Source organism: Mobula hypostoma, chromosome 4 (genome assembly GCF_963921235.1).
Source record: "Mobula hypostoma chromosome 4, sMobHyp1.1, whole genome shotgun sequence".
NCBI classification, from domain to species: Eukaryota; Metazoa; Chordata; class Chondrichthyes; order Myliobatiformes; family Myliobatidae; genus Mobula; species Mobula hypostoma.
In genome coordinates this window covers 174,799,921-174,817,357 of record NC_086100.1, presented here as the reverse complement: position 1 = coordinate 174,817,357, position 17,437 = coordinate 174,799,921, and the positions used below count along the sequence as shown (strand labels likewise).

General features: G+C 36.7%; 1 protein-coding gene across 5 annotated transcripts in view; it reads right to left on the bottom strand.

Moving 5' to 3' along the window:
• The window catches only part of ctbp1 (C-terminal binding protein 1), a 278,920-nt gene that overhangs the window by 135,119 nt on the left and 126,364 nt on the right, over positions 1-17,437 (bottom strand). For 2 of the 5 annotated variants that reach the window (XM_063047033.1, XM_063047032.1), the window contains exon 2: positions 6,271-6,329. The exons of the other annotated variants lie outside the window; for them this stretch is intronic. In XM_063047033.1, coding sequence (XP_062903103.1) covers positions 6,271-6,329 — 59 coding nt within the window. The remainder of the gene's footprint in view (positions 1-6,270; positions 6,330-17,437) is intronic. 5 annotated transcript variants of the gene reach the window in all.

Genomic DNA, 17,437 nt, shown 5'->3' with positions numbered 1-17,437 from the left:
TACATTCTTCACGCCATGATAACAACAAGGTAATGGATGAAGTAATTTCTAGTCTAATCACTTACAGATCCCAGTCAGTATAGATTGGCAACATCTCCTCCACAATCTTCATCAGCACAAGTGTTCAGCCCCTGCTCGACTTGCTTTATACTTATGGCTGAACGTCAAGCACAGCTCCAACGCCATACTTATATTTGCTGATGAGCCCACTGCTGCTGGCCAAATCAAAGGTGGTGACAAATCAGCATAAGTAGACTGAAGCAATCTCTCACTCAATGTCAGCAAGATCAAGGAGCTGATTGACTTCAGAAGGGGGAACCAGAGGTCCATGAGCCAGTCCTCATTGAAGGATCAGAAACAGAGGGTAAGCAACTTTAAGTTCCTCAGTGTTATCATTTCAGAGGACTTGTCCTAGGCCCAGCACACAAGTGTAATTACGAAGGAAGCATGGCAGCGCCTCCATCTTCCTTAGAAGACTGCAAAGATTCTGCATGACATCTAAAGCTTTGACAAAGTTCCATAGATGCACAGTGGAGAGTATATTGACTAACTGCATCATGGCCTGGTATGGCAACACCAATGCCCTTGAATGGAAAATCCTACAAAAAGTAGTGGATATAGCCCAGTCTATCAAGGGTAAAGTCCTTCCCACCGCTGAGCACATCTACATGGAGCATTCTTATAGGAAATCAGCATCCATCATCAAGGACCCCCACTATCCATGCTATGCTCTCTTCTCACACCTGCCATCAGGAAGGTGGTACAGGAGCCTCAGGATTCATGCTGTTGGGTTCAGGGACAGTTATTACCCTTCAACCATCAAACTCTTGATCTAGTGAGGATAACTTCACTCACCCCATCAGTGAACTGTTCACACAACCCATGAACTCACTTTCAAGGATTCTTCTTTTCATGTCCAATATTTACCACTTTTTTTTGTATTTGCAGAATTTGTTATCTTTTGCACATAGATCATCTGTCCAGTTGGGTGCAGTCTTTCACTGATTCTATTATGGTTCTTGGATTTACTGTATATGCTCACAAGAAAACAAATCTCTGGGTTGTATATGGTGACACATGTACTTTGAACTTTAATTCTATGCCCTTTAATTCAAATTTTAATCCAGCTGGGTAATTGTTTTAGACCACAAACAATACAGAAGAAACAATATGGAAAATAAAGTGTTGGGACCACTTAAGCAGAGGAAAATCCACATCTCAACTGCAAACTGCAAGCATCCACTGTAAGTAATGAAAGGCACATATTCAGCATTTAGTACTGACAGGGATCAGTTTTAAATCAGAACAAAAGGTAAACTCTGTGTTCCCTTGAAATAGTGCCACTGAATCTCTAATTTCTTTTTATTCATTTATGGAATGTGGCCGTTGCAGGGAGGAAATGCATTTATTGCCCACACCTGAGTCAACTTGACAGAGTAGAAATGGTCTCAACATGAAAAGGCTCAAATAAATTCCATTACACTTTATACCGGAAAATCACTTTTCAAACAAGCTGTGATTAACAGCTTCAATGCATCATATGTACTAGGTTTCAAGAAAGAAATGTTAACATTTTGCATGTTCATTTCCTACAGACAGCTTTCAAACACCATACAGTTCTTAGCACACCATCCAACAAATGTACAATAATAAAACAGTACCTACACGGAAAATCGGAGTCAAATATTCCAGTGAAAACACCCGCATAACCTCCTCTTTATACAGAACAATTTGAGATGCTTGACACATACCATTGGAGACAGAACATTTTGTGCAGACAAATAGTCACAACAATAAACATTCATTTTTAAAAACTTGTAAAATAATACTCATTTACTTCAAATATTTTAATCTGTCAATAACTTCAAGCAGTGGCATAAATTCTGAATGCAGTGCAAAAGTCAAGATACTGAAACATAGCTAATACTCTCCAATGTTCATGCCATGGAAACAAATCTAATTGGAACAGATTCCCTTTCTACAAGGTTTTATATTTTTCCTCTATGAATTCTAACAGAAAACAGATGTTACTGACAAGGCACCATTGAGGTGATAACCTTACTATGGAAACAACTTGGTTCATAAGCAGCAAGACAAACAGTCACTGCTCAAATAAAAGTTCTCTTAATAACTTTGAGATGTCATAAGATAAACATACAGCATTAAGTTTCATCTATAAACTTCACTATAAAAATATTCTTGCTGTTTTCGCTTCATCTCACTACATTCAAAATTTTACTATCCCAACAGAAATCAACCTAAATGCTGTTTTGCTGAGATTACACATCATAAGAATCTACAGTATGCCTTTTCAGTCAAGAAACACTGAAATAGATTTCAACTTGCAGCAGCTGTCTGTGAGGAAATTGCACTGCCAACTTAATGTACTGCACACAAAGGTGCCACGTCATTTCTAACTTTATTGACACAAGTCAGGCAGCAAAAGGATGCCAATACTAAAGCAAAAGAGACAGGATGAGTAAACAATCATGTGAGGTTTAAAGGAATGCCTCAGAAGGGAAACTTAATAATTGTCTCAAGTTATTTTGCTTCTGATCTTAACCTGTTGTTAGGCTTTTACTCAAGGACTTTGCAATTTAGGGTATTGAAATTATAACCTATAGATAATGACAACAAAGAATTCCATCTGCAATTGTTTTTAAAAGTGAGTGTTGAACCTACACGGTCATAAAAAGTTGGGGAGCAAAGCAGGATCTTATGAATATTGGGAGAAACAATGAGATAGACTTTAATGCTTGTGCATCACTTTTCTACCGAGCAGCAAAAAAAACGTCCACTGATATTTGGCAAAGACATGTTCAATTCATTGAGGCCTTCGCTAGTATTCCATCAACAGGCAAAGTAGTGTGACAAGCTCAGATTCATCCTCTGATGAAAGTAGAAAGCCTTTGTTGAGATTTATGACATTAAGTTTCATGTTTGTGGGGGGAAAATTAATCAATGGTATCAATGCTGACAGTTACAAAATGCAGAATCCTACAAGCAGATGGCTTAACAAATAGGAAAACTGACTCCACCAGAGTAATATTATCAGAATGATCTGATGCTATACTCCATTTACAAGCTGACAGTTGCACAACCAAACACCACTACAGAACCACTGCAATACAAACACTACAAACAATTGCACATGCATTTTAACAGATACTGTAATTTAGCAGTGACATCCATAGATCATTAGAGGACTTTATAAAAATACTTGTAATCTTAATCTGATTGTCTAACATGCAAGCATCTTCGAATCACAGGAGGATTATGGATGAAACTTCCTTTTACCAGCTGTCTCACCCATAATCTAAGATGTGGCCATTCACAAACCGTACGAAACAATCACAGTATTAGTAGTCAGCTTAGAAAACAATTCTAACCAATTTAAAGCTTATTATTAGTTTCTACTTATTCTTAAAAATGTGATATTTTAGTGGATTGCTCTCAGTCTTCTAATGTTCTAAAGGACCTATTCCTGTCATCTTCACCCAAAGTATTTTCCTCCAACGTCTAGAAAATGCTGTACCTCATGGGCTTGCGAGATTATACTCTCAGATGGAGGTCAGAAGGCTGTGGATTTGAGTACAATAACAATATTGAACATGATAATTAAAGCCAGGACTGCAATGCAGCATCAGAACTTTCAACTGCCCAAATCAATCACAGAGTGGAATGTCATCAACCTGACAATTCTCATAGCTGTGTTTCAAGGTGATGAGGTAAAATAAAGCACAGTAAATGTTTTAAAACTGGTTCAAAGCAATTCAGAAAAAGATTTATATACAAAAATGGATGCTATGGGGCAGAAGGAGATATAGAGGGTACTTTAAGCATCATTCAGAGCATGTTTTCTAAAAGTACAACTGGTGGTAGTAAACCATGGCACAGAAAGCACAAGTCCAAAGACAAAGAAACTGAATTCTGGGGGTGGGGGGGGCAGGGAGGGTGTAGGGAAAAACAGATAATCTGGCTCAAGGTTTAAAGAAATGTGCTGAAGTCTATGGAAAGTGAAGGGCCAGAACTTGGGCAGAAAACCACAGAACTTAAGATTTAGGAGGTCACAAGTATGTGCTCAATTATTTCTGTAGCAAATAACCCAAGACACAGGCAGATGTTAAGAGGTGAAATCAGTAGTTCTTTGTTAAGAGCATAATATAAAAGCTTAGCTTGGGTCTGCAAGATATTGGGCAAGAATTAGTGGAATGTTACTGAGTTTGCAGTAGGGTAAAAATAATTTCCCAATGATTGGAGCTTATCCCAATCTGGATCAAAGAGACTTCATGCCTTGTGTCATATTACAGCATTCAGATGTTTCGACAGATACAGATAATTTCTCCAAAATAAAAAGAAAAGATGTGAATGGAAGAGGATGATACTAATGTTTGGTGTGCAGGAGGTCCTCGGGCAATGCTGAGATCAGGTTTGACAGATAGGCTCCAACTGTGGCATGTCAAATTGTCTGGTGAACAATTACTGTAGATCATAGACTTTTTTTAAAAAAAGGGGTTTTGCTATTACATGCTTGGTGGGTGGAGGGTGTTAATGCTTTTTTGCAGGTGAGTGGGGGTAGGGGTAGGGGGGCCATTGCTTTGATGCTGCTTGTGAGTGGGAGGGAGAATGAGGGGCTTTGGGGTTCTAATGCTTTAACAGTTACTCATTCTTTGGGGCACTGTTCTGTTTTCTGCCTCCAAAGGAATTCAAGACAGAAACTAATAGACTTTGATATCAAGAAGAGTTTCTACAAAATTAGGGCAGCACAGTAGCACAGCCTTACAGTGTCCAAGTAGAACCCTGGAGGGAGGTGTTGAGAATGTGGGAAGAAAATATGGAATCAATGTAGCAGGAATGTGCATGAGTGGTTGGTAGCATCCATTATTAAGTACCCACATCATCTGGGCCATGTTCTCCTCTCATTACTACCGTCAGGGAGGAAGTCTAAAGTCTGAAGACCCACGCAATATTTTAAGAACAGCTTCTTCCCTTCCACCTTCAGATTTCTGAATAGTCCACGAAGAATACTATTTCTTTATTCCTCCTTTGTACTGTTCTGTTTTGTAACATAGTATTTTTTTCTTGCACAGTCCTGCTGTTGTTAAAAAAAAGCACACAAAATTCGCAGCATACATCAATGATAATAAACCTACTCTGATTCTGAAATCTTTATTTTAGTTAAAAGGTAACTGGCAGCACTGGGTTCAGCTCAGGAGGGCACCCTACAAAATTTAGTGCATTGAACAAACTTTGATCTGATGTATTCTAATACAAATCTGCATCAAAATTCACTTCGCACATGGATCATTTGTAGCATTTAAGTGTTTAAAGTGGAGTATACAACTTTTATTCAGTCAACACCACTTAAGTGCAGACTAATTGGTTACAAATTGCACAGTAACGATATTGGTGCAATTGTGGTTGCTAGCCTCAACTTAAATAAAACATTAAAAAAATTCTGTTCTGGCAATTTAAAACGTGATGCTGTTTAGCCAAATGGACTTTACAAAATTGCACCAAATTATAAAACAACTGCCTTTCTGCCTTCATGGTCTGCCCTGTCTTCTCGTATTCCTACATGCCATTTGCAGCTACCTGATTCAATGTAAAAATGTGTGTTAATTATATCTGCAGAATTATATTTTGCTTTGACTTAAGTGAAATGTGCAATTTGTAAACTAATTGCAAATTCAGTTACAAATCACCAGAAAAAAAAATCCTTTGCTGATATATTCATATACATGTTATATATGGTATAACATTTTCCTATTAACATTATGATCTATCAAATCAGAAACCAAAAACACGAATACACCAGTGAAAAGAATTACAGTAACTTAGAAATTGAGAAGTTCACAATCTATTCAAAATGCCAGGTTAAATGAGACTTTATGTTGCCTTAGCTACAAAAGGGAATTACAATTATTTTTCCAATATTGCAGTGAAAAGTTAGACTATTACAAATAAGAAAGTACAATTTGTCACAGACATTTTAGCTTTTGCAAAATTGTTTGAACAAATCAGATTTTGCCCAATTAACCCTAGTGTTAAAAGCATAAAACAATTGAAATTCTGTTTTATTGTACTTTTTTCAGATTGCTCTGGTGAAAAATCACCAGTGTTAATTCACAAAAAGTAAAATGTCTTTAAACTTATCCAACAAGTCACTTTTGACTCACACAAATGTGAGTCAAAAGTGACAGTTGGATGGTTTAAAGTTTATCCACAGAAGTTTTCACATAATAAAAGGTGTTAGCTCATGTGACATACTTAAACTCTCCAGGCCGCTGCTCCACTTGGTTTCTCGATGCATATCCATCATCTTCACTCTAATTTCAAAGCAAGAATAAAGACAAATGCTAACAAAATGTGATAAACTCCCATTTCATATTTTGACCAAATTTAGGAGAGAAATAGATGCCCAATAAACCCCATCTCCCAGCACAACACCCTAAACATATATTCCAAGCTGGAGAACAAGTGATTGGTGTAAAAGCAGGTTACCAGGGGGAGGGGGGGTGGAAACAAATTGTCCAATTTCAAATCAGATATTAGTAACAGCACTGCAGTTAAGTGATTGCAGTAACCTATAGCTTATGACTTTAAACACTACCGGAAAAACAAGGCAGTTTTTTTAAAAAAATGCATTTCCCCAATTCCCCCCCCCCCAAATTTTACTCTTAATTCATCACAAAAATATGGGTGAATGGAGTTTTTTTTAAAAAAAAAGAACCTCCACTATTATCTACATTTTACACAGAAAAATGACAACCTTTGCATGTGGATAAAAGTAAATGAATGGTCTTTTAAGTCAAGCTCCATAGTTATTGGCCACATGCTCAGAAAGGAGGAATTACTTTAAGATTCCTTTAGAATAAATACAGTTATTGAAAAAGAATGCTTGCACTTGATGATCATGATTGATGTGCATTCCCAGTCTTCATTCAACATGTGAATGCATTTAAAGTATAAAATTATTGGTTTTGTTCCCAAATTGAAAGAGCTAATGTGATTAGTACTTAGAATTTATGTAGTACACTCCACTGATAAAACAAAGTCAGACACAAATATATTACTTGTTTTTGTTCAAGAAGTCTTTCTCCCCCCATAACACTGCATATAGAATAACAAAATATACAATGTTTTGATGTCCAATAGCATTAATAAGGAATCGCTGTTTGGCTCTGTGTATGCCCAGTGCGCAGAATTCAAATGACAGAGAAAGATCACCTACCTAATATCTACATCTATATATTCATCTCTGTAATTAGTTTTATATTTGTAATGTAATGAATCATCCAGGATTGAAATTTTGACTAAAATATTATGCAACTGCAAGTTGAGACACCTTTCCTTTTAAAGTTAAGCATCACTCAAATGAATGACAATTAAAAAGTTGTAATTCAATAAACAGAGCTTTAGAAGTTTATTGACACCAGCCAAAAGCCAAGATTACACTGTAGACAAAACCAAAGTCAATTATAAATTCTAAATTACAAATCCTCAAAGACCAGGTAATCTTTTCAGCAGTTTAATGAATAACTTCCCATTTACAAATTATTCTTGCTGTTTTACAACTTATGACCAGTCAAGCTCAAAATTTATGAACCAGATGGCTCATTTCCCCATAATCAACATATACATATCTAGCACCTGAAGACAAGCAGCTTGAACTGATTTTTGTCATCTTTACTCTTTAGCTTGGGGTGGAAATGCAAAATGACAATTGGCAATCAGATCCTAAAGTACATCTCCTTAACCAATTATCTTGTTAGAGATATATATACAAAACCTGCTTTGCAATTCCTAAAGCTCAAATGCTCCAATGGTTGTATTTCACATTAGGTCCATATTTCAAGCCTTTATGTGATGAAATACAAAGCCTACATGTGGCAAGTAATATATCAGCACAGATACAGCTTGACAGAAAGCTGCAAGTAGGCATGTGGGTGGGGTGGGGTGGGGTGGGGTGGGGGTGTCATTTTTAGGTTGGCAAAATATGACCAGTGGGTTCCCATGGGGAACTCCTCTTAGACTCTAGCTGTTTGCAATACATAATTCAGAATCTGGAGGAAGGTAACAAATGTACAAATAGGTGAATAACACACAGACTAGTGGCAAGGCAAGTTGGGAGGAGGATACAAAGTTTACAGGAAGGTACTCAGATTAGATGCGTGAGCAAAACTACAGCAAATAGAGTGCTGTGTGGGAAAGAAGTGAAGTTATTATTTTGGAAGGAAGAACTGAAAAATTTACTTCTGCCACAACTTTGCTCCAGTTAAAATTACCTGAGGGCATGGTGCGAATTTTCCCCCACATGAAGCACAAAGCTAGCACACAAATACAACAGGAACTTGAAGGCTACTGTAATATTGGCTCTTTCTTCATTGCACTTGAAGATTTAAAGTTAGACACATTTTACTGCAAATGTACAATACACTAAAATACATCAAAAGTACAGTAAAATTCCAATTTGGGGATATGGGGAGAAGACAAGAACTAGGGCTGTGAGGGAAATAGATCAGCCACGATGAAAACGCAGAGCAATCTCGATGGGCCAAATGGCCGAATTCTGCTCCTATATCTTATGATGTTATCCGGCACCCTTTGGTGGTGCCCAACTGGCAAATTTCTAAACTATTATAAATTACTTCTATTAATACACCAGCTCACCTTCAAGTTGCACAGTAGTTAAATACATTTTTCCCCCAGTGGATCCTGGTGCAGCAAAAGCAAATGTTGAAATAAGGCCCTGATGTGCCAGATGTCAAACCATCAGGATTTCCAATGGTCTATCTAACCAATTAAAGTTCTACCATTACGGCATGAAAATACAACTAGTGCAACATATTTACTTTGAACATCAATCAAATGCATGAATTCCAAATAGATTGAATTAAGGAATCAAAGAATTTAAGGTACATTTATTATAAAAATTGTACAAATTAAACAACCTTGAGATTTGTCTGCTTACAGACAGCTACAAAGCAAGAAACCCCAAAAAAACCTAACTTTTAAAAAACCACCTAATGCGCAGAGAAAGAAGAAAAAACACAAATCACACCGACAGCATTCCAAACCAAAGTGAGTCCACAGCCTGGGAGCTCGGAGCAGCCAGAGTTGGCTAATAGCCTCAGTCTCAGTTCACCACATAGCTGAAAAGCTTGCAAACACAAAGCACGGAGCAGTCAGAGCAGTCTCACAGCCGCAGTACCGCGAAGAGAGGAGTAAACGCTGTGGAATTAGCCCAAACCTCACCTCCAGTCCTGACATCCTGCCTTTTCAGTCTGTCTGAGCCAGCGTTTAAATTCATCACTAGGGCTTGGTCCCCACAGCAGCGATATGCTCTGGGCTCATACCCCACTGCACAGCTCAAGGCCATTCAACCTTTCCAAATCGGCCTGGCACTTATGATCCAACCTCGCTCCAGGTTTAGGTGGGCAGGCTCTGAAGCTCATTCCAGTTCGCTCACACCGACTCACTTCCCCTTGAACATGCCACATTCCCTTGACTTAGCCTCACCTTTGTTGCCTCTTCATTGTTTACAGTCAACATCTGCAGATTACCTCTTGTCATTGTTTGTGGTGATAGTTTGCCACAATTTACCACAGAAAGTGTTATTAAAGTATTTAGTCATATTTCTTGCCTTATTGACCACCAGTAAACTGTCACTCAATTTCAGTAGCGCCAACTGAAAATTGGTCTGTGACACCAAAATTTTAACTGGAGGCCATATCTTCTATTAACGGCAAGATGACACAAAGTTTCAACATTTTGCGTCATCATTATGACAACAAATTAGATTTCAGTATTGTTCGTGCACTGAACTACAATATGGGGGGCAGTCACCAAACATTTTAAATTGCAAATATTTATCTTCAATATAAAAAGGGAGTTGAGGGGCATATACAAGAAGGAAAGTGAAACAGGTCTCCATGGCAACAAGAGTACAGCTACCCCTGGAGGTGAAGGGAAATGAAGGTGTGGGGGTGGGGGGGGGGTGGGTAGGGAGTAAATGCATATCCTGCACACTCATGAACTGGCAAAAATGATGTCCACGTAGAGATATTCTCTCATAAAAATAGGGACCAAAAACAATCAGAACCATTTTACTCATTTGCAAATGGATAACCCAGGATAGTTATGTGTCACCATTACTGCACTTAGTATCATGACATTTGCTCATGAGATTTATATTACCATGCCAATTTTTCATTTAATAACCAGTGTCTTTGTTTGCATAGGTTCCAACCCTCAGTATGCAACCCCCAGAAAGCCATATACTGTGGACTTTCTCCATAGAATCTTTGCAGCTGCTGCACATTTCCATGCAGCTCTCAGTATGCAATGATGCACCTTGTAATACATCAGTCTGCAGCATTTGGTTGTGAACAGGTCCTGGAACTGAAGGGTCAAGTTTTCGTGTTGATCGATGTGTGATCTTTAAGCAGCTATTGATGACAGTGTCACTGCGTTCCTGAGAGCAGGCCATAACGCATTGAAGGACTTGTGTTATGCAGCTACCTGGAATAAACCCCTGTGGTACCACAGCCCAAATTTATATATTCCTGTAAAAATACTGAATTTGATGGAAAAAACAGTTAGGGCAAGCACCACACAACATGTCATAAAACACCCATGTCCTGCAGGCAAAACTCAGCTGCACTAAGAATCATACTTGATCCAATTGTGAGAGGTGCAAGTACAATTGAAAATAGCCACAAAAATAGATTTTATTTCCTCACTGTTTTGTGAAAGAAGCAAATATGTACAATTTCTAAGCTACCATTTCTCTCAAACATGAAGAATTCACAACTTTGTGCTGGAATGAGAGCTTCCTTGCTTAATGTATCACAATTTTATACCTCCTAAAATATGCTAATTATGAAAGCACAATTCTTTGTTGGAACCCTCTCAATAGTCTGTGGTTAACAAGGTAATTTTAAAGTAAGTTCTTTTTCAGAGAGGTATACTTAGTACAGAACAGTTGCTTATAATAGCCGGAAACAGTTCGACCAAAGTTTTGCAACACACCAGCGCTCAAAATATCATGAATGTCTATTGCTCCCCAACAAACATAGCAGTGGAAAAACCTATTACTTTCTGCACTCTTTATCATAGATAAAGGTTAATTAAGTTTTTCAATATTCAAAAGAAAACCTGTTTTTATACCACAAGGGACAGCAGAGTGAAATCTTTGTTACAAATAAAATGTAAAATTCAAGGGGTTTTTATAAATAAGCATACATCTAATCAAATATTCAACATCAGAACAGTAACTGCTTTTTATCATAATGTACTATCTTTTTGTATAAAGAAAGAGGAGCTGAATAGAAACTCTATTTAATAGAAACCTGCTTTCTACTGGGAGTTTTTCCAAAGAGAATGACTCATGAGGTAATTCACTGTTTATCAGAGAAATGGTCTCCTAAACTTTCACACTAAACAGTACATTTACATCAACTTTTATGAACAGTTTAAGCAAGCTATCACTGAAGTTTGGGCAAGTCAAAAATCCAAACAGTATTTTTTTCTAGGATAACAGGAGAAAACATTAGGCAATTGGTGATGCAGTTAATAGAGCCAATGCCTCACAATTCCAGCTACCCAGGTTCAATCTTGTTTCTGGGTGTTATCTGTTTGGAATTTGCACAGCTTGGATGACCATGTGGATATCCTTCCAGATCCTAACTATATGCAGGTTGGAAGGTTCAATGGTTACCACAAATTTCTATTTTATAAGTGGATGGTGGAATTGATTACAAACAGTTCACAGGAACTGAACACCTGCTGCAATCTGGAGATGAGTAGTAGTGGGAAAATTAGGAGGGGGAAGAAATGGGATGAGACATTACAAACTTGATTGCCTTTATTTATATCCTGAGAATGTGGAGAAGCCATCAAAACAAGTGAGATATTGACTGAATTTCCATTCCTTGCAAAAACCACACCAAAAAGGTCCAGGGAAGAGCACAGATTTGGCAATTATGCCACAATACTGTACAGATTCTTCTATCTACATCAGGGGTTTCCAACCTGGGGAACATGGAATCTTAACTAATGGTATTGGCCCAGAGCATTAAAAGAAGATTGGGCACCCCTAATCTAACCGATCAGTACCTTGGTTATTGAACTAACCCTCAAATATTTGAATAACGCTATTCCACTCAAAATGTCTGTGCTGGCAACTTAAGATAATAATCGATTGCAATTGCTCTTCTACATGCTCAGTTTAACAAAAAAATAGATCCATAATATATTCAAGGTGGACTTAGAACAGCACTGGTATCAATGCTATGCGGGGGAGTGGAGGGGAGGAAAAATAGATATTAAGATGGTATCAAACTGGAAGAGAAGAAATGCAATGTTGTGAAGATCAGTGTATTCAAAAACCCAATAAAGGGTATCTTTTAAAAAGTTAATGATAGTGTTATCAAGAAATAATAAATTGTAAAAGATTCCCCAAATATAGAAGAGTAGGTAAGGTTAGCTACTAAGTTTATGATATTGACAGTTAACAATAAGTAACAAGAAATGGCAGTACTTCAAACCAATTTTTGTCTGTTTTCACTATACAAGTCACCAAAAACATGAAAAAAAGAAAATTCAAGAACACAAACTGAAACAACCATAATCACTTGAAAATACAATGGGGTGAAAGGCTGTTGGTCCCCTGTATTTTCAGCTTTTAAAAGGAAGTAGTTGTAAATGGAGTGGATGTATTGATCGTCATTTTTTCCCCAATTCCCAAGATGACGAAATTGGAATACCACAAATGAAAAAAAAATGCTCCCTAATCAAGTAGGGAAACAGATTACAGGGAAGTATAGGCTTCACAGTGACAGCTGACACTACTAAATACAAAAAATGCTGGAATCTTTTGTTAAGAAAGCCGTAGTACTACATTTAGAAAACCATAATGTTATTAAGCCAACCCTGTATGATTTTATGGACGGGAAATAATTTAAGTAGTTCTATGAGGATGGAAAGTGGACTTGTCCTTTCACCCAACTAACAGATGTTGTGGATTTTGAATACCAGAAAGCATTCAATGCAAAACAATAATGCACAGGGTAATAGCGCGTGACACTGAGGACAATATATTACAATGGAAGGAAAACTGGCCAGAAAACAGGACAGGTTTAAAAACTCACACGCTGTATTGACATGTTATTACAGGAGTGTCACTGGCATCTGTTCAACTATTTACATTATATATATTTATCTACTTATTAATTTCCATTAATGTATTAGATAAAAGGTCCAAGAAAATGCAGCCAAATTTGATAAGAACATAAAAGATAAAGTGGGATAACTAATCCTCAGGAGGTTGGTTACAAAATAGTCTGCTGAGGGATGTGGATTGGTGAAGCAAGTAAGCAAAAAAAAATTGGCTGATTCAGTAATAATGTGGATAAATGTAATATGATGCACTTTGGGAGGAAGGACAGAAAAGCAAATGGAGGGGAAAACAACTGACAGCATACGCCAAATATATTAATAAATAAATCAAAATTAACTGATCAGAAACTTATTCTGGTGGAAACTATCAAAAAGTCAAAGGAACAGCTGAGGAAATGGACTGTAGTGGTTGGGAATAACTTTCCTTACTCTCCGAAAGAGAAAGCAAATACAATTGTAATTGTACAATTTTTCTCTTGCATGAATTGGCAGCGTATTAAATTTCAGTACAGGATAATAAATTATTAAACACAATACAGGAAATCTTGTCAAGGATTCAAATCAGTTTGAAACAAAGATCTTTCTCTATAGTTCTGCCCAGGAATAGGAAAAAAAGTATTAGGAAATTTTCCAAGAACAGCTAGGCAGTGCATCTGATGGATAGAATGCTAATGATTAACTTTTGCTATGAAATTAAGCTCTCTTTTTTAAAAAAAAATAAACAACTGCTACCCACATCTTTTTTTTCCCCCTGGCTCATGAGGTAATGGGAAAATAAAAGATATGCTGCCTTATTTGGAAGCTACTTTTGAAAAATGATCATGAAGTAGAAAATAAAACTAAGGCTGACAAATCAATACTTTTAAGCGGCATACATATACTCCTGTCATAAAACTCTACATCTTATTGATTAGAAGTTTTAGACAAACCAAAATTCATACAGATCTAATTGCTGAAGTGTCTGTTCCTTTAGTGAAATATTGCTATGCCATTTTTAATAATTCAGAAAATGTAAAAATGAAGGTCAAAAACAGTAAACAAATTATGCAGGGAATTGTCCCGTATTTTTTAAAAAATGGTGCCCCAATTATATTTAAATACAAGGACAAAGATTTAATAAATAGGGAATTATCACCTATCAATTGAAAGGCAGAATTGGAAAAAAAACCTTCCTTGTATCTTTGGAGTCTGGATTCACATTTGTCTAATGAAAGATCTGTTTCTATTTAATATATCCCAAGAAAATTTTCCCCAAATGACAATATCAAACCCTACTGAAGATTTTTCAGGGTCTTTAAAAAAAAAATGAGATGCAAAGTAATTTTGGGCATTTCATTTTCTTCCCCCCCCCCGCCCCCCACAAAGTTCGATGAAAAGCTGACTTCAATCAGCAAGGCCCACTAGTGTGGGAAGAAAAAAAACAAAACCATTTCAGCAGGAGCACTCTAACATGGGGCCAATGTAGAGGTACCTACTCTGCAGCTGGCTGCACTGTATTTGACATAAGCACTCTATGCTGACATCAAATGCTTGAATTGAGGAAGTATTTAATTTGCTAGTAGAAGACATCTCCTGCTCTGAGAGAATCTGCAGAAACAATGGCATTTATTTTTTTTTATTATTAATGATGTATATTATTTTTTAAATCAAAACAATTTATTACAGCTTTCATTTACACATCCTTCAAAGTTCAGCTTTGTGAGAAACATCTCTAAATACAGTGGATTCCATTTAATTAGATTATTGGTTAATTGGGGCAGCCACTTATTTGGGACAATTTTTAAAGAACCAAACCTAATTGAGAAAATAGCCAGGATTCCCTTCATTTATTTGAGACACCATGCCACTTAATTGGGATAGGAGACCATTGCAAAACTATTTCTAACTAACAGCAATTGTGTGCACTTGTGGCTGTTGGACACAATATCATGCTTCACGTGAACAGTTTTTAAAATTGTGTCAGTTGCATGTGTTTGTGTTCAAAAAGTAGTATTTTTAGTTACTGATATTTGACAGGAAATAAGCAGCAAAACAATTCAGAACTGTTTTTGCTCACTGCGGTTTCAAACATTCAGGATTGGAGATGCCAGAAATGGCTGGGAGTGAAAATGAAACCATTTCACAACTTCAGTAAAATGGGAATTATGAAGAATTTTAAGGTATGACAATTATTCTCCAATGTTACAATGAAAATGAAGATTAGAGGATGCAATCAAACTTACTGTATGAAGTCAGTTTATTATCTGCACAAGGTGTCCACGTTGATGTGTTCACAGTCGAACTACAAAGGCCGTGTACACTATCGATGAATTCCTCTTGATAACTATTAGAAACTACTGTTTTATAGTGTCTTAGTTGTATTGGTAGTGTTCTAATTTGTCTGGATTGCCAAGTTATTATTCAATTAAATGGCAGTTGTCTCTTTTAAAATACATTAACTATTTCCATGAAAATTCAGCCAAAACTTTCTGTTTCTGATCCTGATTGACCCAATTAACTGAACCCAACATATAAACTTCCTTGACACGTCAAACTTCAAAATGGAGAATGGGGCTGAGGAATAATAATTCAGCCATGATCAAATAGTGGAGCAGACTCAATGGGCTGAATTATCTTAATTCTGATCCTACATTTACTGTCTAAAGTCCCAATGTAGAAAATACAATTGGTATTATTGCAATCTGCAACAAAGGCTTTTTTAATTTACAAATGTGAGAAAAAAACATGTCATGGCTTGCATGAATATTTAAATACTAACTTAAAAGGTATAAACAGATGCCCAATTTTGAAAAATACATCCAAAAGCACTGATATGTGAAAGTCATTTTGACTGGAAGAAACAACTACCTTATTCAGTCATCTGAAATAAAAAAAATTCCCATGAGCTCACCAAGGATTCCCCACAGTACCTAATGTTTCAGGAACACTTGTACTTCCTGAACTCCCAAGCTGCACATCATCTTTCACTGTCAAGAACAATTTTAAAGGAAATTTGGTGCATGAGCAAAATAAACTACATACCCATTTCCTTGCAGGTTCCAACCATTGTGAAAACAATTCTGTATCAATTTTTTTTGAATGTGACTACAACCTGAGTGAAAAATTGTACTCAGATTTCCCACAATATTGCTTGCAGGAGATGTAGTTTTTTCCCCCTCATGTTTGACTCAAAGAAACAGCTTCACATTACCTCTCCTTGAAGCAGGGGCACACTGCATAGAACCTGACAGCACAATGAATTTATGACTAGTAGGCATGCTGTGAAACCAGGAAGAAGCCTCTTGCTCTTCCAAGTGGAAATCTTTTGTTTAACCTTTTTTTAAAAAATATTTACTTAAACAGGGAACATCACAGTTAGCCAATGCTTATTCCAAGGGCAGTGCAATTTTCCAAAACTATCCCAAAGGTGGACTTAGATTCCTCATTAACATAAACAATGAATTAAACTTAACTTTAAAAGCAGCCATAGATGGTTAAAAAAATATAACAGTGAGGACCAATGGTGGATTGGATAGTTTTCATGTGCACCTCAAGTGCTTATTTTGGCATTACAGCAAATTAAATTTACATGGTATTTATGTGCCTGAAATTCTCATGTAGTTGGTAAAAGTTTCCAAGAATATTACGCAATTTCTTAAAGTTTTCCCATTTTAAAAAAATTTAATTTTTAGATATTTTCATTATTTCTTGAAATATAGTATTACATCAGGATAAACACTTGTCCTTTCTAATTTTCTGCTCCTGCAGAGAGCCAATCTTTCCACATGAAGCAGTAATTCATTTGCACACCTTCCATTCTCATGTACAGCATTTGGTATTTGCAAAGTTAACATTGAAGAAACCAAATGCAGATTGCACTACTGATTTTTAAGAGAATACACAATCAGTCCAGAGGAGTAACTGCAAGCTTCTGGTGGCTTACTGGTTGAATTCACCACCCAAATCTAACTGACCTTTATCTAACTGTGGTATTGTGCACTGTTACAAAGAAAATCAATGCAGGTTTGAAGAACAAACCATCTTTGTCTAGGCACATTCCACACTCAATATTAAATTCCTCTACTTTAGGCAATTCATTTATTCTGATGGTATAAAACAAGCTGAACTGTCATTATTTCGACTTTTATTTCCCTTTCTCTATTCTTATAGTTTGGCCTACTAGGCAAGTCCCATAGCCTTGATATTAGCCACAGGACTTGCCTAGTACAGCCAAAGGAGTGAAAATAGGCTTGAAATACCATATTGATAGATTTGG